Raw genomic sequence first — 26815 nt, forward strand, 5'->3', positions numbered from 1 at the left:
GGAAGCCCATTTATGCCAAGAGAAAAAAAAAGTGGTGATTCAAAATTATTAAATACTAATTCAACAATTCAAATTTAATGATCACAGATAGAATTTAAAGTTTTTTTGAAATGATCATCTTGTAATTAGAGAGTTTATATGGAAGCCTATTTATGCCAAGAGAAGAAATAAAGTTAAGGGAAGATTAAAAAAAAATACTATGAGATAAAATTATAAAATACTTAAGTAAATATTTAATGATCACAGAATCTAAAGTAATTAAACAATTTTCAGGTTGAGTTTGTAATAACCTTTATAGATTATACGGAAGCCCATTTCTGCCAGGAAGAAAAATCCAGATTAAAAAATATTAAGAATAATGAATTATAAATATTTTACTAATAATAATATACTAATATAAGTTTGTAATGTAAGTATGCGATATTAAGTAATAACTTCTGAGGTAGGAAATCAACATGTTAAAAGTCAGAATATTGTAATTTAAATATTTGTATATTTTCACTGTAACCCGGTGTCGTAAAATGACAAATTAACCTCAATACTTTGAATAATTGAATAATTAAAAGAAATGTGCAGAGCCTCCGTATCCTGCTGACTACACCGTTAAAGGTTCAATTCAACTCTGCGGTTAGAAAACAGTGTTGAACAAACGACTTTAAAATTACACGGCTAAAAATACTGAACTTTATTGGTTTTCTGAATAACAACAGATCTACAGACATGGCTTGAAGAGTCACACTTTATTTACAAAAATACCGAGAACCAAACAGTGGAGGGCGAGGAAGCATGACGGCGAACAAGTTTTAATAGTTTCTTTTTTTTTAATTCCTATTGAACAGCAGCTAAAGGCTTCTGGTATCAGGACGTAGGTTGATAAAGTTAACCTCAGCATTACTGGCTCCTTCTGAGCTACGACCTTCGCCACCGTGTGCGTTGTTTCATCAGGCGTGTGTCCGAGACGATCGCAGTTTGGTTTCTGAGCAGAGGCGCAGCGAGCCCGTCTACTTTCTGCGGCGAGCGGCGGCTCCCTTCTTGCTGCTGTAATGCGAAAAAACACACAAAAATACAGAAAAACACGTCAGAAAACTTCTTAAAATGTTCGTTCAGTTGCCAAAACTCAAAGTAATGAATATTAATTATTCAGTTTTCTGTCTTGTTACATTTAACATTTGTTTTGGAAAACGTCCAAAAAAACGTCCAAACTTTTTAGGTTACTTTTATCTCAGAAGTTTGCTAACGAAATGCTAATTAACACAGAAAACAACCTAAACTATAACTGGTTCTGTCTTCTATGAAAATATTCTTAATTACCAAAACTCAAAATAATCACTATTGATTATTCATTTTTCTGTCTTGTTACATATAAGAGTTGTTTTTGTTTTCTTGGAAAGTGTATCAAATTATAAAAGTAAAAAAAAGTAACTGAACGATTAATGGAGCAAAAAATATATAATTACTAAAAAATAAATTCAATACAAATAAAATATTTAATTTCATAAAGTACATTTATTGTGAGAAACTTTCGCTCTTCATGCAAAATGCAAAAAAAAAAAGCAAAATTTCGAACCAACAACGTCTCTGAACGTGAAAAGTTTGTGTTCAATCACAAACTCATGCGTCACTTACCTCCACATACCTGAGTCCCACTAACGTACTGATACCTTACAGGTGTAAAGGAGCTCGCACACAATGAAGTAAACTGGTCAGTATGAGGAGGAAAGACCCGAAGCTTCACACCGAACAAGGATGCCCTATTTTACGTCATTATTATATTTTTCGACATTCTCCGGTTGGGTCTGCAGCTCAGTAGCTGGTACAATAATGTAAATATTCATCCTTTTTCAGAGGACAGCAGGGGGCTCCTCACATACTGACACCAATATGTTTACATTTAATAAGAAATGTAATATCTGGTGTTACATTAATGAGACACAAAAACCCACCAGGGGTCACGAAGTAGAAAAAATGTAGAAATCTGTGCGCACAGATTTGTTAAACCAAACCAGTTGTTTTACAATCTTCGCTTGGTTTAACAAAACCATTTGTACGAAATTCCCCAATTATTTTCTCACAATATGAACACGCCAGAGCCTCCGTAAAGAAGGACGAAAGCAGCAGCTTGCTTTTTTTTTTAAATAGCTAACACGTGTGTACGGCAGATTTAGTAAAAAAAACTATTTTCACCAACGTAAATAACTTGATTTTCAGGCGTTTAAAGTCAAGTTTTCTACGTTTCAACCTGTTAAATTTAATATTTTCGTTATAATAAGAAAACAAACTGATGACAAAATGCTGCTTTCGTGTATTTTTGGTGACAACATGTTTGACCCTTGAGGTCGGTCCTCTGCCTTCATGTTGACCTCCAGACAAGTCGTTGTTTGGACCTGAACACTTACTGATGATGTTAATGTGTTTATTATGGAAGACAATTACCGCCAATGTGACAAAGATTTTCTCAAAAAATTAGAAACTTTCTCCAAAAAATGAGAAACTTTCTCAAAATAATGGCTTATCTTAAAATGAATAAGTTTCAAGCTGAAAATTCTCTCACAACAACAATGATGCTTAAAATACAAATATTTTGATAAACGTTCTCATTATTACGAGTAACAGAATCATTTTTGTTTTTGTCACACTGGCATAAAAGGGCTTCCGTAGTTTATGGCTTTTTTGTTTCAACAAAATGACAACAAAAAAAAAAAAATAAAAATATACAAACGAATGAGAAAATGCTGAGATTTGAGTGAAAAAAGTTAAAAGTACAAACATTAAACTGATCTTCTGTCTCTATTAAGCAGCTGTTTTCTGCCATAAACTGACATAAACTGTCCTGAATGGTTACGACAGTCAATGTCTGCGGGGGTGGGAGCGGGGGGATTCACGCAGTGTCAGTGAACGCACCAGCGACGGTACTTACTGCTTCTGTAACTCATCAATTCGGTTCCTGAACGTGAGCACCTGGAAAACGACACAGCAGCAGCTTTAACACAGATTTACCTCTGAGGATGACGGACTTCCCTCTGCTCTCCTGGACACGATCCACGGGCTGAGGCATCATGGGAAACCAAGACGGGGGTCGTACATACGGTGCGATCAGCGTTCACCTTTATTTAATTTAAACTTACTGTTTTTATAATGTTAAAGTTCTGAAATAAGAAAGGTGATAATCTGATTGTTGGCCGTCGTGGTTTCCCATAATAAAGAAATGGTTTAAAGTTTAGAGAGATTCGGCTTCAGCTCGGCTCTGAAACCTCTAAAACTAAAACTTACCTGTTGGGCCTCAAACACCTGAGAGGATGAGGAGGAGCTCCACCTTCGTTAATCAATAAACTTAAAGTTTGTTCCAAAGATGACATCACTGATCGATGAACACGTTGAAATCATTAGATCACTGCAGAGGATTGATTGTAACTTAACTGCCTCATTCAGTTCATCTAATGTACGGAAGATCAGAAGTGTCAACGTTAAAATAAATATTTGGTTTTATAAAAAGAAAAATATTATTATAACAGAACTTTTTACAGAATAAAACACATACTGATATTTAAAAAGAGAAAATGTTATTAATTTATTGTTTTGTTTGATTAATTTTAATTAAAAACTTGCTGAGATCTATGAACTAACTTTATTTTTTTCAAAGCCAAAATGTTTTAAGCTGATATTTGGTTTTATTATAAATGTAAATTTTTAATTAAAGCTGTGTTTAAAAATAAAAGTAAATTCAACTGTTTAACAGCACTTGTCACTTTTGGAAACAAACTCTTAGTTTCTCTTTCACTTTGTTTTTATTTGGTGGTGCGTCGCCTCCTCTCTCGGCCAGCGGGGGGCGCTCTGCTGTCTCTGACCTCCCGTCATGCTAACATGCAGCTAGCCTGAAGCTAACGGGCACAAACACCCCCTGCTGAGCTCTACTTACAATTTACTGAGCTCCTCAACTCTCTTACGCAGGGTTGTAACCTAGAGAAGGAAATCAAAGAGCACATCTGGGGTTCAAATCGGGACGTTCGCTCTCGAACACACAGCAGCTCGTACAGGTGGAGAAAGGTGAGTTCAATGTCTTACGGAAGTTTTAAAATGTGCAGAAATCAGAGCGTACGTACCGGAGACGAAGCTGTGGATGAATGCGTGCATTTAGAGCCGGGTATCGCTCACTTTTATAGACTTTTATTTTGAAGAAATATAATAAAAAAAATTTAAAATAAAAGTTTTTCTATAAAATTCAGCCAAAGAAGCCGAAGTTGTTAAATGTTGGAAGTAAAAGCAGATTTTTAAACTGTTAATATATAACTGTAAGTTATAAATCAGAAAATTATGTTTTCGGTTTGTACAAAATAAGTTCTGGCACCCGGCTCTAAATGTACTGTTTATATACATTAACAAAAAGGAGTTTAAAGTCAATTATTCTTAATAAAATCTGATTTATAAACGTCTGTAACTTCCAATCTCCTTCTTAATTTTGTGCTTTAATTAAAAAAAACTACTATAAAAAGTAAATTTAAATGTTATTTTCCATTCATCAAACATAAATACATTTATTAACCATGAATGTATAAATTATAACATGAAATAACCTCCAGATATATATACATATATTGTATATAATATTAAAATGAATGTATAACAAACATTAAAGACGGTTCCTCACCTCGTACTTCTGCCTCTTCAGTCTCTCCATGTGGTCGAACTTCTCAGACTCCAGCTGACACATCCACTCATGCAGCTCGTTGATCTTGTCCCTGCGACAATGAAACACGACAAACAAACGTTTAGTCGACTCGCCGACGGAGGAGCGGAGGAGGTTAAAATGTGGCGTCGAGTCGTACTTCAGCTTGTCTTCGTTCAGGTGGTCGATGTTCAGCTGCTTGCGTCTGGCGGCCAGAATCTTCTTCTTCTTCTCTCTCTCAGTTTCCTTCTTTCCTCCTCTCTTCTGGTCGGCCTGGAGGTTGTTCAGACGAAGGTTAACATCCATCCTGAGACTGATCGACTAACTTCAGGAACTTTCACTTGTACATTTTTAGAGAGTATTTTTACTTTTACTCAAGTTAAGGGATCTGTGTACTTTCTCACAAAACAAACCTAAAATGTTTATTTAAATACTGTATATATGTTTATATTTATATACTGTCAGTTATATACTGTTTACTCTATAACAATGCATTATATTTCATATGGAAGACCATTTCTGCCAATATTATTTCAAAACAACGACCTAATATTTCAAAATAACAACTTATTATCTCAAAATATTGACATTATTTCAAAAATAATGATTTAGTTTTTGGATCTCTACCAGTAACAGTCTAACAGTTTAACTATATAACAGTTTAATTATATAACTATATAATAACTGTGTGTCACTGACTCTCTGCAGGTGGCTGCTGTAGTTGGAGCCCATGTTGGACAGAGCCGACTTCTTCTTGGCCTCATCATCAGCCTTCTTCTTGATGTCGGCCTCCTCCCTGATCCGCCTCTCCTCCTGGTTCACACAAACAGACCAGAGTCAGACAACAACAACAACAACAACAACAACAACAACAACAATAATAATGTGTGAATCAGGGTTCCCAAACACTCAGGTTTACATAATCTGAGGGGCTAAAATATTGATAATTACATTTTTCTAGGACAATTTACTCAATTTTTTAAGGATATTTGGTAATTTTAATACATTTCCAGGTTATTTTTCATGACTGTAAAACTAAATCTCAAAATTTTCCAGGAAGTGTGGGAACCCAGAGTTACATAACGTGACTGTTATTAAAGAAATACAAAGAATGAAACCGTGAATACAGAAACCCAAAAAAAAAAGACTTTTTCGATAAATAAAGTAGTTTTAATGGTTGAACTGTTGGATAAAGATCAAACCACCAACCTCACGTCTGGCCTGGCGCTCTTTCTCCTTCTCGGCACGAACCCTCTGCTGCTCGGCCCTCTCGGCACGACGCTTCTCCTGCAGGAGTCAAACAATCAGCCTCTTGATTAATTAATTAATGAATGACCTGAATGTTCAGTTTAAAGCGTCCAACAAAGGATAAACTAATATATTTAATATCGTTAGTGGCCAAAAAGTGTTTTAACTCAATTAGTGCTTATATAAATAATATTATTTACCATTTTATACTAATTTCTCATTAATTTATAAGTCTTTTCCTTACAATATATATATTTTATCTTATTTTCTTAATTTATTTTATTTACTTTTTGAGTAAAACTTTTATTAAATCTGATCGTTATTCCTGTAAAATAGATTCTGTTGTATTTTATTGTCATTTTTATGTTTGTGTTCTAGTTTTAAATCTACTTTAACTTTTACTGCCTCCTGTCTCATTATCTGGTCTGTGACGCACTTTGAACGACACTAAACTGTATGAAAGGTGCTACAGAAGTAAAGATTGATTGTTTGATTGATTGATAAGTATTCCTTTCTCCTTTCATCCTAGGAACAATACTGTAGCATTAAGTGCTCATACGCTCCACTAATGCACTTTATTCTGCACCATTTAACCCACTAGAGGTCGCCAAAGGACTTCTTATTAATTTTAATGTGTGTAAGAAAACTTTAAACACTGAATGATTGTTAAATATGATAAAAATGCAAAATACAGACAGAAAATGGTATAAAAAGTTATAAAAAACTGCTAAAAATTCATCCAAATCGTTTGTTTTACACAAACTTCCTTCAGTTACTGAATATAATATGAAATATACATAAAATATGTCACTGAGTCGGTTTATTAAATTATGTTAAATATGATTTTAAAGCCTCGGCGTGGCTACAGATACTCACAATCCTGTCCTTGAGGGCAATCAGCTCCTCTTCCTCCTTCTTCCTGCACTCAAAGTGAGCATCGATCAGCCCCTGCAGTTCAACCAGATCCTTGTTCTGACGTTTCTTCTGGATGTCCTGTAGATTTTCCCCCGAAAAGCAACAAAGAAAACACTCAGAAACCACAAAAACAACCTCAACGTCAACAGAAATCCTTTTAAAAGTCGTCACTGCCGCTTACATCAAAGTCCACTTTCTCACCATCCGGGATTTTTGGCGCGCTGGGCCTGCAGGAGAGAGCGGGTTGGGGTCCTTTAGCGCTTTGATTCTGATTATAATGTTGTTTTTAAATGTTTTTCAGCTCTTTTCAGCCACTCAGATCCACTAATATATATATATATTTATATATATATATATATAACTACAGAGAAGGAAACTTACTTGAACTTTGGCTTCTCCTCTGTGGGTTAGGAGATGAAGAGGGGACAAGTACATGTCATCGGGTTAGAAACAAAGCAGATTATGTCGTTTCTCTCAGGCATTACATGGATTAAACTATTAGATTAATTAAATGGTTTAAAGTTTCGGGGGTTAGGACGACAGGTACAAATAAAACAACAGTTTCAGGAGATCTGAGAAACATCTGTGAGTGCAAATAAACTGAATTGTTTTGCGTCTTTATTTTCCTAAAATGTCGTTTTTATGTGTTTTTTCTTTTGTTTGGTTTTTTTTTGGCTTGACCCCAAAATAATTTTTTAACACAAGCAAGACAAAGTCATTCCCCGCCACCGCCCCCCCGACACACACTCAACATTTCTTTCTCTTCCCAGAATCCCGGGCGGCTCCATGCCATGCAAGACGACGGGTCACATAGCAAAGAGAGTATCGGTGGGGTCGCTGCGCAGTGAAGCACGTTGTTAGCGTCTCATATTCTTTCACCCTTTTTTCTCCGCTAGCTAGTTTTTACAAAAACTTTAAAATAGATATTTAATTTAGTCAGAATTTGAATTTCCAATCTTTCGGTGCCAATTGGGCAGCGCTCCTGGATTTTGAAAGACAGACAAAATTTGTGACAGACATTTTGTGAACAGCAGGCGTCCCCCTTTCCCTCCCCGCCACCCCCCCCAGAGATCAGACGTCAGACCTGGACCTGGACCCTCCAAAACCAGAATGACAGATTTCAGATTTGTTTTAATTAATTGTTTTTCATTAAAATCAACATACCTTCCTCTTCAATGGCCTCTGCATGCAGCAAGCATCCAAAACAAAAGCAGAATAGACAACAGCGTTAGCAAGCTGCAAAATCAGCTAAACACAGTAAAGAAAACTGTTAAAACTAGTTTTTAAAAAGCACCGAAAATCCTCAAATAACAGCAGAGTCTCAAATATTAACAGCCAGCACGGATAAAGGTGCATTTTAAATTAAATTTACATAATTAACCTGATTAACATGCTAGCTTTGGTTTGTAAGATTATCTATTATTTTAGCTGATTACATATTTTAAATGTAATCAGGTAAAAGAACTCAAAAGTTTTTGATAATTTATGATTTTTCAATCGTTGTTAAATAGGTTTTTAAAATTAGCATAAAGTATAAAAGGAGGAAAATCTTATAAAATAAAGCTAGGATGTTACTAATTAAGATGACTTAATTTTTGTGAAAACAAAAAAACTTGTAAAAAAAAACTTAATCAGGATGTTTCTGTCCTTTAAAATTACAATTAAAAGCTGCTTCATCAATAATCAATCAATCTTTTTTATAACTTACAAAATTAAGTTTGTGTTACTTAAAATCTTCAATTTATCCATTTAAACAATATTTTTGAGTTTAAGTAACTAATGAATTAGTTTCATTAAACGAAGTACGGTTTACAATAAAATGTTTTAAATTTAAGTTTGTCTAATAACAAAAACGACAAAAACAAAAGTTGCTAATAAAACGCAGCCTGAACTCTAAAGAAAACATTATTAAACATTAAACATCATAAAGTAATTAAATATAATTCTGTTGTTTCTCAAATCAGCTTAAAAAGTCTTTAAATAATAATAATATAAATTTATATATATATTTAAATAAAGGCCAGTATTTGAGAATTCACGATGCACTTGTACAAATTATTGAAGCCGCAGTTTAAACTTCAAGCTGCTCAAGAAAGTTTGATCCCTTTAACATTAAATTAATTATTTATGATTAATGATTTAATGCCTGCGTTCACATGTTATTGGACATCTGTATTTAGCAGTAAAGGTGAAGCTTTCCAGAAGTTTGGGATTAAATCATTAATCATAAATAAAATGGCAATAAATTAAAAGCCAAGTTTCTTTGTTAGAGTTTCATTATAACAACAACATAGTAAGTAAATGCAACACCGAATATGAGACACTGATATCCTTTGAAAAAGATGAAATCTGAAGCATCTTTTTCTTTTCTTGTTGATTAAATGGTTTATTTTCATGCTCAGCAGTAAATGTTATTCCCTTAAAAGAAGCTAATCACAGTATCTAACGTTTACCGTCATTAAATATCTAAATAATAAAAAACAACCATGCCAAAGTACTGGTACGAGTACTTAGAGTACATGTGGTACAACTACGGTTAGACTCATAAAACGGGCCAATATTTATCTTTTTAGAATCTTCCCTGTTTGCAATAGATAGCTTTGTCCACTACGAATGCACTTTAGCACCCAGTGTGTCAGGCTAAGCTGCTAAATAACAAGCACTTGTAATTTGTTTACTTAACATAAAATAGTCTAAATTACATTATTACATTAAAAGTTAAAGTTTTTAACAACTTTATATTTTGACAACGGAATAAAAGCTAACCTAGATATATAATTTTTTTTTTTTTGCATTTAATAAAGAATAAATAAATGAATAAATGTTTTATTAGGATTTATACTGTAGTATAGTAATATATAATATAACCTACCTACTGTATTGTACTGTATGCTAACGGATTAGCTCTAACACTGAACAGATTATCTAGTCTAATATTAAAATCTTATCTTTGAAATCTCCCTAAAAACATGTCTCACCTTTCCATAAATAAAGTTTGATGAATAAACAGAATTAATAAGTTTTTACCAGACGGAGCAGACACTGACCTGGATGATCTGGACTTTAAATATTAGTCATACAGTAACTGTGAAATCATCTCAACACATCAACATATGTTTATTATATTAATATATATATATAAAATCCCACTAGCGCCCTTTGACTGCGTCTCTGACTTTGTCCAGAGGTGAAAGGAAGGTAGCATGAGCATTAGCAGACATGATGAACATGTGTGCGGATCAGGATTAGTGGGGTCTGTCTGGCTGGCTATAGCCCGTGGAGCGCAACTATCGCCTGGGAAAGGATGATAGAATACCCCCTTCCCCCCTCCATGCCACATACCTTCAAGCTCAGGCTCAGGCTCAGGCTCTGGTTCTGGTTCTGGCTCTGGTTCTACCACTGGTTCTGGTTCTGGTTCTGGCTCTGGCTCTGCCTCTGCCTCTGCCTCAGGGGCCGCCTCAGGGGCCACCTCTACTTCCTCTACTACCTCCTCTTCTACGGCTACACAACATGCAGCGAGTCACCGGGGGAGAGGAAGGGCGGTGAGAGGGTTAACGGAAGCGGGAGAAAAAGGGGGAAAAGGGAAAGAGGTGGTCCGGGGTGAGTAAGATGAAAGGGGGAGATATGAGGATGTTCATGACACGGGGGGGAGGCAGTGTGGGGTTACTGCCACCGGATGGTGCTAAAGCAGGTGAGACAGCAAGCAGTTACAGAAGGGAAAAGGTCAGTTCATTGATTGATGGATGAATGATGGGTGATTGATTCCTGATACCTGCCTCAGTGTGGTGGAAGACAAAGAGAGACAAACTCTAACCTGACGCAATCTCCTTCTAATTCTTATTTATAACCTGTGTTTTTATATATATATATCTTTAAATAATGTTAGTGCAGCATGCCACAAAAAATAAAAAAAATAAGTACATGTGGAAGTAAGAACCCCGATTAATTAGTATCAATGACATTTTTTTTTTTATATTATCCGGAGTCTGCAGGCTGCATCTTACCATCGTATTCTTCACGTCCGTCCGAGAAAGAAAGGAGCAGAAGAACATTATCAAAAAGATCCCGTTTGTACCCATTTTTTGACAGAAATACAAAATGTGGGTACACTGGGGATCCATGCTAAGCATAACACAACACAGTCCTCCTGGGCCGAGCGTCGCGTTTTAACCCCGAGAGTTCGACTCAGGAGGACTGTTCAGTTTGCAGGTGATCATGCAGAGCTGCAGGACTTGTTGCCAACAGGTCAGTGCTTTTCGGGGGGCTTTGTGCAAATTTAAATTTTTGTATTTATCCGCCGACACTGTCCTGATGCCAGCCAGCGGTGCCTGCAACCATGCCACAGCGTAAAGGAGGGTAATATTTGGCTTAAAAAAGAAAGAGAGAGAGCATTTCGTTGCACAGTTTGAATCTGGAGGAGTCAAGCCAAACTTGCAAAAACGTATGAATTTGTCCAGTGCAAATAAACTCTCTATAAAAGGAGGAGGAAGGGGATGGAAAATCAGTTAGGCAAGAAATAATACTTGGATTTAGCATGGAACTCCGGACTGTACCTAAAACCTAATTATTGGGTTTTTTTAATAGGGGAAAATGGTGCTACTTACCCCCGACCTCACTGCAACACAAAAGGGAAAGAAAGTCTGATTTAGAGTCAAAGATAATTAACATTTAATACATTTATCACTGTTGATAAAAATAATCCTAACTCAAGGTCTCGCTTCTTCCAGAGCTTTCAACTGCAAAAGCAAATTGTACTGTATGCTAACTAATTAGTGCTAACACTGGACAGATGTATCTAAGTAAGATAGTCAGAGAGTTTTTACTGACTAATAAAGTTGTAGAACTTGAGTAATACTAAATTTTGTAAGTTAAAAGAACTTTCTTGATTAAGTAGCTTTAGGAAAAAGTACTTAATCGAGATTGTTTATGTAAAAAACAATCAAAATTACTCGTAAGTAACTTAAAATAACTTGTAAAAGCTGCTAATAATTATCATTTTTTTAAACATTTGAGTGTGTGTTACTTTAAATGCAACAGTTTGAGTCATATTTTTGAGTTGTGGCAACTTCTCATGAAATTATGTTCAACAAAGTGAGTTCAGGGGATTAGCTTTTTTAAGTTAATTAAGATACTCGCTTAATTAACTTGCTCCAACTAGTTTTTCCAGATTATTTACGTCAACACAACCCAACCGATCCATTTATTTAAGTGTTGCCGATACATCTTCACCTTGAGTTCAGATTCATCTAGTCAAACTATCCACCCGGAGGTTTTAAAAAGGTTTGTGAATGAAAATGTGACTTACACTTCCTCAGTGTCAGACATGGTGAGTGTGGACTTTGCAACCTGGAGGCGAAAGAGAGAAGAGAGGAGTCAGTCTGCAAGGAGCGTCTGAGCTGTATTTATAGCTCAGGATTAAGTTGCAGATGTCTTAAATATCTGCTGCCCCACCCCGACCAACACCTGCTTGCCTACATATTTCACACCCACCTAAAAAAAAACAACACTTTTACACAGATTAGATTAAAAAAAGTGGAGTTTCTCATAATTTGAGATGTTTTTTGTTGGTCCTGCATCTGAAACGTTCCCCCAAAATCCGTCAGAAATCATAAAATCTTGGGTTTATAATTAACCCTCACACTGAAATTTTAGCCTTGAGTCCTGAATCTGCTTCTCCGATGATAATTGAGAAGACAGCCAAACTTAGATTTATGTGAGTGGTATGTTTTCAACTGCAGAAAGAGGAGATTAATGTTTGGAAGGATCCTCCGGGGGTGGGGGCGGGGGTAAAGCTCAACCTCCTGCCCTCTTCCATCACTATGCGTCCATTTGGCTCAATATAGGCGATAAAGACTTTTTATCTTTAGAAACACATTTTAACAGCTTCTAGCAAAGTCTGTCAAGTCTGTCAAATCACCTTCAACATATTATCCTGCTGTAAATAAAGCTGAGTGATAGGGGGGACAGGGGTTTTAAAAAGGTCTAAAATCCAATAATCTGATCCTAAAATGTCTTAAAACAGGTGATTAAAAACCTTCAGTCCTGCTATTAAATGTGTTTTTTGGGGAAAACTTGCTGTAATTACAAAACCAAACCAATACCTTCATATTCTTTGTGTTTTTTTGCCAGTATGGATGTAAAATACCTTGAACTGCATCAGTAACCTTCTTAAAAAGTCTTAAATTTAAACTTTTCTAACACACGTGACTTGGATTTATACATAATTTAACCTCTCAGTGGTTAGATGTCAGATTAGTTGCCCATTAGCCTCATTAGGCCACCATGAAGGCGTCCCGACATCGCACAACTATTTCCATCAGACAGCTGCACAGGTCCCAGATCCGGTTTCAGTGGACCCGATGTTGAAGATTGGGTTCCTTGCCCCCTGAACCACCACCCCTAATTCCACCTTCATCGCCTTATCTGGTCGTCTCGCTCTCACATGGTTCCTTCAATCATCTTCCAGAGGCTCCCTGCTGACTGAGGCCACTTTAAGAATTAAAATAAACCCTAAAGCGAGCCGTGAAGGTTAAAGGTCTAACGCTCGGCTTCCTTCAAATTTGTTCTCTGAACCCTGTAAATTCTTGAACAAATTTGTTTTCAAACACCGAGATGGTTGAACCGGTTGCATCCAGTCTGGAAGGTTTCTTGGCTCCTGTTCAGAACGTTAAAGTGTTTATCCTCAAGCTATGTGCGGTTGAATGTATGCACATGCCACGCCCATTTACAGCTTCACTAATGGACCAAACAATTTATAACATGTAAGGCCAAGTTCAGTCCAAACGCACAGAAAGTCTCAAAAATAAGACGATCAATCGACGGCCGTTCTCACAAGGTTACGTAACTCATTAGTATCATCTTCTGTCCCCGGGTGCGGAAAGCTGCTTCAAAGGCTTTAAGCCATCTGTAAATCCCTCAGGTATGAACGTCCGCCGGGTCACTGGACTCTGACCAACCCGGCACAGAAACAACAACAACAGAGTCCTTTAAGAAAGCACCGGATGACCTGCAAGAACTTCACATTCAACACCCCCAAGATGAAGGTTTTTACATGATTTCAAACTCCAAAAACAAACTAATTTCTCAGCTTACGTTAAAATACAACACAAGAAAACCCAACAACTCATCAGCTGCAATCAAACATCAACACAAACTAGATTTCACTGAGCTAAAAGCATCACATGCTTCCTCCGGGATCCGCTATCTGTCTGGTATTTCAACAAAACTGCTCCCGTCTCGCCTTTGACCCTTCAGCAGCAAGCCTCTATTAGTCGTGGCAAGTGATTTTAACACATGTGGACTTCAGCTGTCCTCAGTTTGGGTGATGTTTGGGGGGACATTGCACTCACACTCTCTCACTCTCTTACCTCAGAAAAGCTGAAAGAAGCGAGCTTCCTGCTGGCCGAGACAGGCTGTAAGGTTCTGCAAACTTACCGCGCTGATTATGTCCTTCTGTTATAGTGACACACGATCCGCTCGGCCTCCCCATTGGCCGAGGAGCTGGCTTGGAGGCAAGGCCGGGCCTGTGGTGGGGCAGGGTCCATGGCATCGGCCCCCCACTCCCACTCCTGGCACTCAAAAAGGAGATGGAAGGGTTGAGGAGGGAGGCTCAAGTTTAGGGAAAGGGGCAGCCAAGATGCCCCCAGGTTGCTATTCTGGGGGCAGCTGCATTAGGCAAGCAAATTTCATCTGAGAGTGAGAGGGAGAGTTGGACGTCAGGGAAGGGAGGCAGGTGGTGTTCCTGGGATACAAACATAATGTACAACAGGAGCAGGAAAACCTGAATAAGTTGTGTTTGTAAGCTGTAAACCCTGAATGTTTTCAATCCGTTCCTTCTAAACAAAGAATCAGCCAGAATGGCAAAAGTAGTTTATGTTTTATGGCATTCAGGCCCTAAAAAACAACCAAAATCATCATTACACAACAACTGAGACGCGACACAAACATAGTTCCTCATTTTAGGCTAAATTTAAGGGAAAATATGCTTCAATAATACTAAATTAAACGTCCAATAACAATTATTTAGTATAAATGTGAACATTTTGTGTTGTATGTGCTTGATTTTCCTCCCATTGTAATCCATAGAAGTAAAAATGTAAACTTAACGGTGTCTTTTATCAAATATATGAAGTCTATACTAATGAATGTCTGTCCTTTTAAATGCCCTGTTGAACATTTAGTATTAATCTTTTTTTATTATGTTTAATCAACTACCTCACTCACAGAAATCCCCTCCGGGATAAGTTTTATCTGTTAGTAATGTCTTTCAATTTAAGTCTCAACAAGCTGCAGCAAGAATCATTCAGCAACCTCCCCAGCTTGATTTATAAGCCGGATCTGTGATACAGGTGTCAGTCTCAGTGGTCTCTCGGATCCTGAAGGATCTTCAGATTTCCTCTAGGGGGTGCTGCAATGACACAATACAAAACACAGACTCTTGGTCACCCACATGTGGGAGTGTCAAATATAAACCTCAGGCCGAGGGCCTCTAGTTGTTGTTGATTGTTGTTACAGTTGACCTGACCTGTCTACACTGTTGGGATGATCAGTGAAAGAAACCACAAACATTTGTTTTAATGTCTAATTGGGATCATCAGGATGGGAATCAAATTAAGTAAAGAAAACTACAATCTTTTCAATAACCCCCAAAAATGAACCATGACACCCCAAGAGCCCTCAAATACGGATGATCATGTCTAAGACTGTTAGGCCATCAGAAACTATTCAAACCTGCTGTGACACCATTTAACCCGATAAATGACCCCTAAAATCCTCTTGAGTAGACCTGAAACTCCCTCAAGACTTCCTAAAAGCTCTCCTGAATCACACTAAGCCCAACTATCTCTTGGGACCTCCAGAAACACTTGTAAAACCCCATCTAAGCACAGGACATATTGTCAGTGACCTCATAAAGGGTCATTCAGAACCCCCATAGATCCCTATAATCCCATGATGTATCTCTAAAACACTTTGTAGATCTGCTGGAACATCTCAAGGACCACATAACCCCCCCTACAAGGACATATAGAACAAAAGGGACTACTGACAACTACCAGCACCCTGGTTCTGGTTCTTCTTTCAAGGGTTACGTACACCCTCTTAAGGATGCCCTGGAACTCTCTCAAGGACTCCTCATAAAGACCTTCAAAGACTTCTGGAAAGCCAGACCCACCTCTGAATCCCCCCTAAAGAACCCCTTCAATCCCACAATGCCTTTACAACATCTCATAAAGATTCCTGGATCTTGGATCACTGGGTGCCATAGACAGTTCAGTTCAAATAAGGATGTTTCTAGTGACAAATTAGTTTAATGAGCACCTCTGAAACTGCCTTAAGGAACCCTAGAACCTCACGAAGAACCCATAGAGTCCCCACAAATATTCTACGACTACCCCAAAGAATAAGAGCATGAGTACCACAAGGTTTCACCTTTAAATGTGGGTTTAAATGCACAAACAATGGATTTTGGCTGATGTCAAGCATCCATATTTGTTTAGATATTAAGTGCCAGGATGGATATATTAGACCTTTTAGGTGTATTTACCACTTCGATGTTGATGTGAAGGTAATTTAGAAGTCAAAAAGTCATAATTATGACTTTAATATGACATCAGGACACCCCCGATGAACCCTGAAAACCCCACAAGAGCTTAAAGTCTTGAATTTTTTTAATCTCCCCTCCAAAAACAAAACCTGGGGTCCTAGAGGGGGTTCTGGGGGGTTATCCCAATGAGAGAGTGTGTAAGATTGAGTATTCTGTTCATAGAGTTCATAATCGTCACTATATACATTTACTGTATGGAATAACTAGATATTATCAGACTGATTAGCCCTGAGACCACATCTTATCAAATCTTATCTGGTCTGATGTGCATCATTTTGGGGGTCTTAGACTCTACCACTGCTCTAAAGGATACTGAGGAGCCTGTTCATGACCTTTATGCTGCTTTCGGGTCATATCGGACTTAGACGTAAACAGATTTCAGGATTCTTCAAACTTTACTATCTAGCGAACCTGCCTTCGTTTCCAGCAGGTTTGAGTGGAACCATTGAAATCAGATTCATTACCAGGAGAGGGTGTTGCACAATATATTAATATAATATATGAATATATGAATATGACACACCCACTTTCGTTCCAAAGGAGAAACGGATATTTTATGGTTCCAGCTGAAAACCACCTTTTCGGGTTCCAAACTAAATTATCTTTGGTCGAAATAGTCGTAACGGTTCAAAACTTGGTGCCTGAACCAGAATGTAGCTGCTTCCCTGTCTGCACCACCAAGAACCCAGATAAATATTGTTGGAACTCTTTGAAGAACCCATGAACACCAGGAGTATTTAAAATGTTGGGTCCCAAGGAAAACCTGCTATTTTGTGGTTCCAGCTGGAAACAACCTTTTAGGGTTCTGAACAAATGAAGTCATAATGCTCCGAACGGATCAAAACTTGCTGCCTGAACCAGAATTTAGCCGGTTCCCTGTTAGTGGCACCTAAGAGTGCCACCAAGAACCCAGATCAATGTCCTTGGACCTCTTTGAAAGACCCCTAAAGAGTGGGAACCCTTTAAAAGTCTCAAATCCCCTACAGAATTAAAATTAAACCAGATCTCATTTTTGTGGAGCCCCCTGCCGGCTCGCTAGCACATCTTTGAAGGACCCCTGGGTGGCCCTCGGACCCCACGTTTAGAGCCGTGAGGTGGTGAAACCTAAGGTGCCGTGGCCTCTCCGCGCTGCGTCTCGCTCTGCTGTCACGACGACGCTGCTGTCACTCGGAGCAGCTCACAGGGCTCAGGATTTATTTTTGGACTGCCATGGCGTCTGTTCCTTCCATTTGTAGGAAGGGGGGTCGAGTTGGGCTCAACATGAACCTGCCGCTCTGACACTCCGGGCTGGGACAAGCAGGCAGCAGCCGGCCGGCCGCCCCCCGAGCAGCAGTCACACAGGTAAACACGCCATAATTACACCTTTTATTCTCCAGATAGAGCGCAGGGGAAGCTGGCAGCGGCGTCAGGGAGGCAGCTGCTGTCGAATGCAGAACCCCCCAAACGTTGGGCAGCCAGAGATCAGTTTGTTTGGAAAGCTCAAGGTGGGGTTGCTGTTTCTGAGTGCAGCATTAAAGCACCAGCTAAGTGTTAGCCTCGCACTGATTCTACTCTCTGCGGCTTTCAAAACACACTCTGCCCTGTCATTTATCTGCAATGAGGCAATACTAAAAGATCACATTTGAGTTCTCTGTCGAATAAAGTTTGATAATGAATCGATGTTCTCTCCTGTTCTGTGTAGGGGAACCCGCCTGGAGTGCTTTGACCATCAGCAACAAGTTACTACCTGGTATGTTCCTTCTTATTCCATCTAATCTCACTGTTTGCTGTGTGTTTGTGTGCGAACTTCACTGCAGCTCAATGACTTTTTTGGGGTGGATTCATTTACTTAAGGAGGCCATTGTGGAACCTGCTTGGTTTTTATTACACTGCTATTATTACCCTTTCCTCTTATGAACTTGCATCCTGAAGGCGCTCCAAATACCGAACCTACCAGAGCCTTAAAAGGAGGAGCAAGCTCTCATGTGTCAGGCAGGCAGCAGGTTCAGGGGGGGAGGGATGGGTGTTGGATGGGGGAGGGAGGGAAGGAGGCTTTATAACACAACCAGCTCTGGCCTACATTTCACTGAGGTGACACACATAGTAAACTGAGGATATTAAACAGTTGGTTTTGCACAGATGTCAGGGATCCTCTCTCATCATAAACTTATCCGACTCTTATTTTAAGTTCTAATTGAAGCCACAAATGTCGCCTATGCAGTTATTTTTAAATAAATAACCTTTTTTGGGTAATAAAAAATAAACTTTAATCCATCTTTTAGTGCTAAATTCTTTTCCTCTCGTGCGATTTGGGGTATTCTCGGAGTCAATATCCGATGTCATGGGGCTGTGATGTCATGAGGTCACATGCTGTGCGTTCACTTTCACCCTTAGCAGATATATATACTTGTCTATATGCGTGTTATTTATGTGGGAAGGGACACGAGAGGATCCTGACTTGACAAAAGTTGCACTGCAAAGTTTAGCCTGTAAAGCTCACACGGTTCCAAAATAACACAACAAGGTGATATGTGACGGGTTCGGGATTCAAAGGAGGAAGGAGGTATCGGTCACTTTAATCCAAAGTGACATATTTCACCAAATACTTAATATTTATGGATTCGGCTGATTTTGAGCTTGACTCTAGAGTAGAGGTCACAAATTGGCTTCGGGCTTTAACGCTTGAACCTTAAAGAAAGCAGAATATTACCATAATTAACATCATACTGCAAACAGGAGTTTCTATTCATGTTTATATCATCGTTTTATATCATCTTTGTTTGTCGCAGTGAACCGTTTTCAGGCATTATTGACATCCGCCAAACAAAATGATTTTTTTAATTGTATCTGAAGGGAAGTTCAAATTAATATGAAACAACTAGAAAAAATAATAATAATCTCGCCGTTTCAGACTCTTGAGCCACAATCGTGTTTGTTGTGGACGTTCAAGGTCCCCAGAGGATGAATCCTAATGATTTTTGTTGACTCTTTCCATCATTAGGGACAAATATTCCACTTATACTTCAAAATAAAATCTTTATAATCATATTCCAGCTCCTCAGAGGATGAACGCTTTTGAGTTTAATGAGCTTTCCTGTAGCATCGCGCTCAAATGTGAGTAACAAGCAATGTAACTAATTACTATTTGAGTAATAATATAACAGTTACTGACCAACTGACCTAAAATTCAACAATCCAATCCAATCACTAGCTTGGAAGATATAATAATAATAATAATAATAATAATAATAATAATAATAACAGAATAACAGCTGTGATACACAAAATATAAATAAATATAAAAAATAATAAATACATAATACAATAATAAGAGCAGACTAAAAACCATAGAAATAAAATTAAAATAAAAAATAGATAAATAAAATGAAATAGAATTAAAACATTCATTGTTTGATGGAAATTTTGGAGGGAAAGGACACAATTACCAATTTTGTGAGGAGTAGCAGTAGAGTAATATAACTAGTAGTGTAAATAATGTTATAAAGAGTTCGGTCTAGACCTGCTCTATTTGAAAAGTGTCCTGAGATAACTTCTGTTATGAATTGGCGCTATACAAATAAAATTTTAAAAATTGAATTGAATTAATTGCTGTTGGCAGGGAGTAATAAGCAAAGTAATAATATTAACACATAATAATAAGGTTTATAAAGTCACAAATAGACATTTTCTTGCCAAAATTAGCCCTTAAACTGTATTTTTTTGTACAGATTTGTGTAAATATCATTTACATGTTGAGCATGGATCATAATTGAACCTTTAAACTTTGCATTTGTTAACCACAACAGCTGTAAAGACAGAGAAAGCTGCCAACATGAAATCATCTGTATCCAGTGTTTATAGACTGGTCTGAAGCTTCAGAGGCTTCGTCTGATCCGCATCCACAGCGTTCTGATTTATTGTTTTTTAGGGGAAAGTGATGCAGCCTGTAAAATGCCAGGAGTCTTAAAAAAGGGAAGCAGGTGATTGGCTCAGCCTCTTCTCTGCCTCCAAACTAAAATTAGGCCAAGTCAGAGTTTCCAGGATCAGCTGTGAGGTGGTAACATCATCCAGGAAGAGTTCAGCTGGATGATTTATAAAAAGCTCCATTATATCCGTGTGGGGTTTTCTAACTGCTTTAAAACCACCTCTTAAACTTCAGTTATTGTGTTCAATGTTTGGGTTCATTGTCCTTTATTGTTATCCACTGAATATAATATAAAATATCTATAAAATATAGCCAGTTCCCTAAAGGAAAGAGGTTGATAACCACTGATCTAGGGACTTTGAATCACGAGGAATGAAATAAAAGGGCACTGCAGAAGTAGAAAATTATTTTAATTTATTTAAGAAAAGGGGTTATAAACACATACAATCAGGAATCTCAGTAAATGGATATTAAAGGTGAAACAGTAGTACAGATACAGAGCTGATAGACGTAAAGGATTTGATTGTATAGATCAGGTTGTTGAGACTTTTAGGTACATCTTGGATAAACTCAGCGTTCACACGTTAACTGTCAGATCTTCAGCCAAGTGCAGAACAGATAATGTCACATAAACCATTAATTCTACATGATTGTAAACTTTCCCTACACACCATCAACCATCAAAGATCAACCACATTATGAATGATTCACCTAAATACTGCAGGAGGAGGAGAGTACATTAAACATTAAACAGCTCACAGTCAGATATATACACAATAAAAGAAACAATGTCGGGGAATAAAAAGCAGAGATTTGATGATGAAATTTGTTGGACTTGAGCTGAAATATTAAGTTTGTAACTGCTGCTTCTGTTCGATGTCCTTATGATGTTTTTGTGAGATGAAGAAGAGACGATGACCTCCTCAGTAATCGTCATATAAATCTGCAAAAGACATGAAAATGTTAAAGATACACATAATAAAGTCCATCCACTTAAATTTGAGACTTTTTATTTCGGATGAACTGAAACCAATATCAGGAGATCATCGTACTATATTTTAAGATAAACGCGACGCCCTGATAAATCGTCAAAGAGAACGAGTGAAAGATCTGTTAGATCTGTAATGGTATTATTCAGGGATGTATGATGTGGAAGAAAAGCTGAGATATAGTGAACAAAGATGGAGTTTAAGTGACTTTTCATACTACTTTGATCCCGACTTGCTATTTTCCTTTTCTGAACTTTCATTTATTTATTTTTCTCCACAGGGTGCTGAAGCGCTCATGGCTGTCGCTTACGGAGCCGTCACCCAGCCGGGCCTGCTCTCCCAGCAGTACCGCCCACCCCTGCTGCCCAAGCCCGGAAAGGACAACGTTCGACTTCAGAAACTCCTCAAGAGGAGCGCCAAGAAAAAAGCCTCTGCTCAGGCGTCACAGTCCGCTGCACTTTTCCGCTCCAGCCTTTCCCCTGTGAACGAAGCAAGCCCTGACCTCGAGCACAGCGACCACTCAACCCCTCCAAGGACTCCAGAGACACCGTTCAGCCTCTACAGTGTCCACCAGCCTTCACGGTTCACCGTCAGGCCGCTTTATCAACATGTGGCGTCCCCTTACCCGCAGCGTGCAGCTTATGGCAGAGCATCGAGGTTCTCACCTCAGACGGTGGCGATGCCGTCGTACTCCTACTCGCAGCACGTCACCACGATTTCTTCATATTCTGCACAGGCCCACCTTTCTGGAGGCTCACCAGCTCAGGGGCCAGTCACGCAGCTGGCGGTACCCAAAATATCTGAGGCAACAGTACCAGCTGCTGAGGTGAAAAAGCCAGCATTTAGCACATTTGCTGAAGGACCTTCTGCAGGTGCTGAATCGACCCCACAGCCAAAACACAGTCCAGGTTTGACTCCTTATCAAGCACCTGGGGGGCAAGCTTTGATTCGTCCTCTTACAGTGTTGACTCCGCTTGTCAAATCCAAAAGTCCACGTCCAACATTCAAAGCAACCGAACGTTCAAGATCGCCCAGACCGATGTTTGACGTCCCTCAGATTAGGATGTACACGGCGAGCACATCGTACTACGAGACGTCAAGGACACCACCGGTGTATGACTCGGCTGGATTAACTGCGATCGGCAGCACAGCGCCTCAAAGTAAAACATCAACAGAAACGAAACAAGATCTGACTCCTTTGTTGGGCACAGATCGCCAGAGAAGAACACCGACTTTAGAACCTAAAAGAGGCACTACACCAACTGCAGAGATAAATGCAATCGCAACTCCTGCATCTGAAGTCAAAAGAGCTACTCCAACACCTGAAGTCAAAAGAGCAACTCCAACATCTGAAGTCAAAAGAGCTACTCCAACATCTGAAGTCAAAAGAGCAACTCCAACATCTGAAGTCAAAAGAGCTACTCCAACATCTGAAGTCAAAAGAGCAACTCCAACATCTGAAGTCAAAAGAGCAACTCCAACATCTGAAGTTAAAAGAGCTACTCCAACATCTGAAGTTAAAAGAGCTACTCCAACATCTGAATTCAGAGTTAAAACACCAACTTATGAGTTCCAATCAAGAGCTTCAGCAGGACGGCCTAGAACTCCGGGCTACAATAAGGGTCGGGCTGCTACGCCCGTGTTTGAAATCTCAAGACCCAATCCTCTCTTGTTTGCGGTATCGCCAATCACAGTCGAGCCAGAGAGGTCTAGAACGCCCAAAACAGTTTCTCCTGTGAGCAGTTCCTCTGTTCCACAAAGTGTGACGGCTACTCACCCGAAGCCTACTGAGGCAATACCGAATGGGGACATTCATTTAGACTTGACGCCGGCAGCTAAACCAGTCCAAAAAAGTATTGCAAAGTCAAAATCAGAGCCTGATCTGACAAGAGAAAAGATCCCAACTACTCCAGCTGGTTCTCAAAGGCTCTCCAAAGCTCCTACAATTGAGCCACCAGCAGTGACTTCTCACGACTATCAGAGGCCTAAGACTCCAACATACGAGGCATCCAGACTTATGACCACATCACCTGGCTATAAAAGACCAAAGACACCAACATATGGGACATCGCCTTCTGGTGTATCACCTGTAGCCTTTCAGAGACCTAAAACTCCAACCAAGGTGGCTCAAAAACCAAAGTCTGGCTACCGCGGATTGACACCGGCTGAATATGCTGCTTATGGTGGAATCAAAACGTTCTCTCCAGCATTTGGTGTCATCAGTTCTAAGACGCAAACTGAAGAAGAGGTTGCAAAAGAGGAATCAGCAGAATGTAAAACACCCATCCAAGAACCGTCTGCGAAGGGGGAATCTACAGCAGAGGTGTCCAAAGTCAAAGAAACCCTCAAAGACATTGATAAACCCCAGCTGAGAGATATGAAAGTTGCCTCCATGCCCTCGATCCCGATTATTATTGTTTCGCAAGCATCTGACACCCCAGGAACACAAGAGACGGTCTCCAGTCAGGTTGCAGCAAAACAAGATAAAACTGTGATTCGAGAAACACCAAAGGTTAAACCTCCAACAGCGGTGGTGAAAGCTCCTGAGAAACAGAAGGTTGAAACTAAGGTTCAAGAAGTCGCCAAACCAAAGACGAAAACTCCTGAAGTCAAACATCCTCTGCCCAAAGGTGACGACCAGGATCCTTTGAAGTCAGTGAGAAAACTTTTAGGCAAAGACAAAGTCCAGACTGCCGAGCAGAAATCAGCTGTGGTGTCAGATCAAAAAGAGCTGGTGAAACCTGCAGCTGCCACCAAGACTAAAGCCGAAGCCTCAAAGACAACCACCGCAGCGCCTGCTTTGCCTGTTAAGGCTTCTGCTGTTGAGTCAACAGGAAGTGAAGACAAAGGAAAAGACAAACCTGCACCTCAAAAAAAGGAAGGTGATGAATCCCTACCAGCAGCCGAGCCACTTCTTAAAGCCATGCAAAAGCCGAAAGGGATGAAATCTAAATTGAGCGGTTGGTCCCGACTCAAGAAGCACATGGTGGTGGAACAGGAGGAGCCCAAGTTTCCAGAGATTGGCTCTCAGAAGGAGGCCACCGAGCAGGACCAGAGCGAGGTGAAAAAGGCAGATGAGAAGGCCAGCGACGCTCCTGACGCTCTTACGGACGAGAACCAAACCAAAGACGCTCCCAAGGCAACGAAAATGTGGGACGCCGTCCTCTTCCAGATGTTCTCCACCAAAGAGAACATCATGCACCAGATCGAGTTAAACAAAAGCGAGGTGGAGAAGAAGGAAGAGACGATAGACGAGATGAAAGAGATACCTTCGTTTGCGTTCCGGCTGCCGGTGCTGCTCTTTAGTCCAAAGTTTGACGCGAAAAGGCTCAAAGAGGCAGCCTCGAGGCCGGTGACGAAAATATCAACAGTTTTTGAAATGGGTCTGATTGGGCGGAAAGGTAAAGAAGAGGAACCAAAAGACTTTAACAGAAAGGCAAGGGGGTTCACTGCTACTTAAGCTACTATAATATATATAATATAAAGTGCCAAGACGAAAATGTAAAGAAAAAAAAGTTATGACTATATGTTTAATGTACAGGTGTAGAAATCTTAGCAACAGAAATAATGTACAGGTCTGGATTCTTAGTCTCTGTGTTTAACAAATGTAGAAAACTCGGCTTGAACTTTATACTTGACAAAAAGCTTTGTGTTGCTTTTCTTTTGCGTGACTGGTTGTCTGGATGTTTGTATTTGTGGATTTAGCTGGAAAAGCAAGAGAGTTACATTTGTCTTAAAGTCATTCAGATCGTCACATCGGATTAAAGCGTTTATGTTTTAAGTAATTTCGGAGCTTCTCATTTGTTCCTTTCAGCACATGTTCACAATAAATATAGATTAAATATAGAGTTTAAAACATTTGGTTCTTGTAAAGGAAATCTGTCTGTGAAACCGAGACTGTGATTGTTATTATTTAGATTTAGTTATTTATGCTTGAAAGTTGCTTCTAGTGGATAATTTACAGATATTTCATACAAATATCTGTATTTTTATGGACAGAATTGAAAAACTTAATGATTTTAAGACAAATCACATGTGAAAATTCTGTTTCTCTTATGTGACAATCATTCAAATATCCAGTTCTATTCAAAATGGTGCTACTTGCCTCAGGGTGAGACCTCTCACTAGATAATGGATGTGTAACGTAGAGTGTAACAGGATCTTTTTAGGCTGTAGATGGTTCGTGTTTTGTGATTGAACCGTCTTAAAGTCACAACGAAACAACATTTTAAGAGCATATTCATTTCAATTAAAGGGAAAACACCCATCAGATCTTCCTAATATTGAGTTTCAGTCAATTTGAAAGCCTCTTTTCGTCCTTTCGTAAGACGCTGTAAGTTTCCCTCAGGCGTAATTTCTGGACGCACAGAGCTCTGCGGTCAAGTTAGCAACAATAACATGTTCGGTTAAGTCACCAATAACAAAAACTGTGTGGTTTCGTTAAGTTTACCTGCTTGCTTAGGATCAGGAAAAGGTCGTCAATTACGTACCTGACACGTAACTTTAGTATGAAATGTATCTTATGTAACGTACGTGAACACACTTCAAACACGTTTTTGGTCTCAAACGGGACACAAACATTCATTCCACCATCTTTCCTCTCTATATTTATTCTACGTCACATGACTTTGACGGCGGGCGCGTCCAGAAGTGGCGCCTGAGGGAAACCTACAGCGTTACATTTGGGATTCGGAGGCGGAGAGTAAAATACTGACACAAGCTGCAGTATTTGACGAGTTGGGAGTGAGATCGGGTTGTACGTACAACATAAAGAGTCCCGCCCCTTTTTGGAACCTCGGGCAACTTCCTCCTTTCCTGTACTTAGATATGCTACATGCTACGCTAATCTGTGTTTAAAAGACAACCACATTTTGAAGATGGTTAAAAGATATAAGCTAAATATATATATATATAGTCACATCTTAATCTAGTTTTGCTAACATTAGCTAACTTAAGATGTGACTGTATATATGCCACCTTTATCTTTTAACCGTTTATCTAATAACTAATGTTATTAGGTAGCTAGTTACATCTGATTACTAATGTGCACTATTTTAATAGCTACGGTTGAGCTTAAACAAGTTAAAGCAACAGCAATGAACTCGAGTCAAGAAGTCATGAAGCTTTAGTATTTCTAACGCGTCGTTTCATTGATTTCAAGGGGAATCCAATCTGACATTAATAATAACAATAACGAAATGTTTGATTTCATTGTGACTTCAAGATGGCCGCTGAGCTAAAAGCTTCTGTAAGTTGTTAGAGAAGAACAATGAAGAGCAGCGTCCGCCATGATGGAGGACGGTGGGGTAGTGAACCGTGGGGTCAAAGGTCGAGAGACACAAACAGCCAATCCAAACTTTATTCTTCTAGTTTTATTTCTGAATGTTTGTTTTCTATTGTTCTTTCTAATGATTTGTGATGCGTGTGCTGGATTAAATGTAGATTTTCTGTGACTCTCAGAATAAATGTGCAGTTTCCCTCTTTGACTTTAT

The 26815-nt window shown here is 38.9% G+C and overlaps 3 protein-coding genes across 9 annotated transcripts in view; 1 reads left to right on the forward strand and 2 right to left on the reverse strand.

Annotated features, from left to right (window-relative positions):
- Positions 1–725: 725 nt before the first annotated feature.
- On the reverse strand, positions 726–14293 carry tnnt3a (troponin T type 3a (skeletal, fast)). Of its 5 annotated transcripts, none has more exons than XM_051381072.1 (14): positions 14194–14293; positions 12132–12172; positions 11431–11441; positions 10169–10327; positions 7991–8008; positions 7208–7226; positions 7008–7053; positions 6788–6904; positions 5873–5950; positions 5363–5476; positions 4824–4936; positions 4646–4736; positions 2918–2958; positions 726–1038 (listed from the first exon to the last, which is right to left on the reverse strand). In XM_051381072.1, exons 2-14 carry the CDS (start codon positions 12149–12151, stop codon positions 1002–1004), a joined length of 864 nt encoding a protein of 287 aa, XP_051237032.1. In that variant the 5' UTR covers positions 12152–12172; positions 14194–14293; the 3' UTR covers positions 726–1001. The 5 variants fall into 5 exon arrangements, with proteins under 5 accessions (XP_051237032.1, XP_051237031.1, XP_051237035.1 ...); XM_051381071.1 differs by lacking the exon at positions 2918–2958 and adding an exon at positions 3917–3957 and having other exon boundaries at positions 14194–14290; XM_051381075.1 differs by lacking the exon at positions 7991–8008.
- A 3346-nt stretch (positions 14294–17639) lies between these two features.
- prr33 (proline rich 33) lies at positions 17640–26809 on the forward strand. Its single transcript, XM_051381006.1, has 3 exons — positions 17640–17771; positions 18112–18159; positions 21604–26809. Exon 3 carries the CDS (start codon positions 21619–21621, stop codon positions 24781–24783), a length of 3165 nt encoding a protein of 1054 aa, XP_051236966.1. The 5' UTR covers positions 17640–17771; positions 18112–18159; positions 21604–21618; the 3' UTR covers positions 24784–26809.
- lsp1a (lymphocyte specific protein 1 a) overlaps positions 20732–26815 on the reverse strand; it is a 29850-nt gene continuing 23766 nt past the window's right edge. For all 3 annotated transcript variants that reach the window (XM_051381018.1, XM_051381017.1, XM_051381019.1), the window contains exon 13: positions 20732–21277. In XM_051381018.1, coding sequence (XP_051236978.1) covers positions 21258–21277 — 20 coding nt within the window. In that variant the 3' untranslated portion in view covers positions 20732–21257. The remainder of the gene's footprint in view (positions 21278–26815) is intronic.

The sequence above is a fragment of the Dicentrarchus labrax genome, unplaced genomic scaffold (genome assembly GCF_905237075.1).
Source record: "Dicentrarchus labrax unplaced genomic scaffold, dlabrax2021, whole genome shotgun sequence".
In the NCBI taxonomy this organism is placed as follows: Eukaryota; Metazoa; Chordata; class Actinopteri; family Moronidae; genus Dicentrarchus; species Dicentrarchus labrax.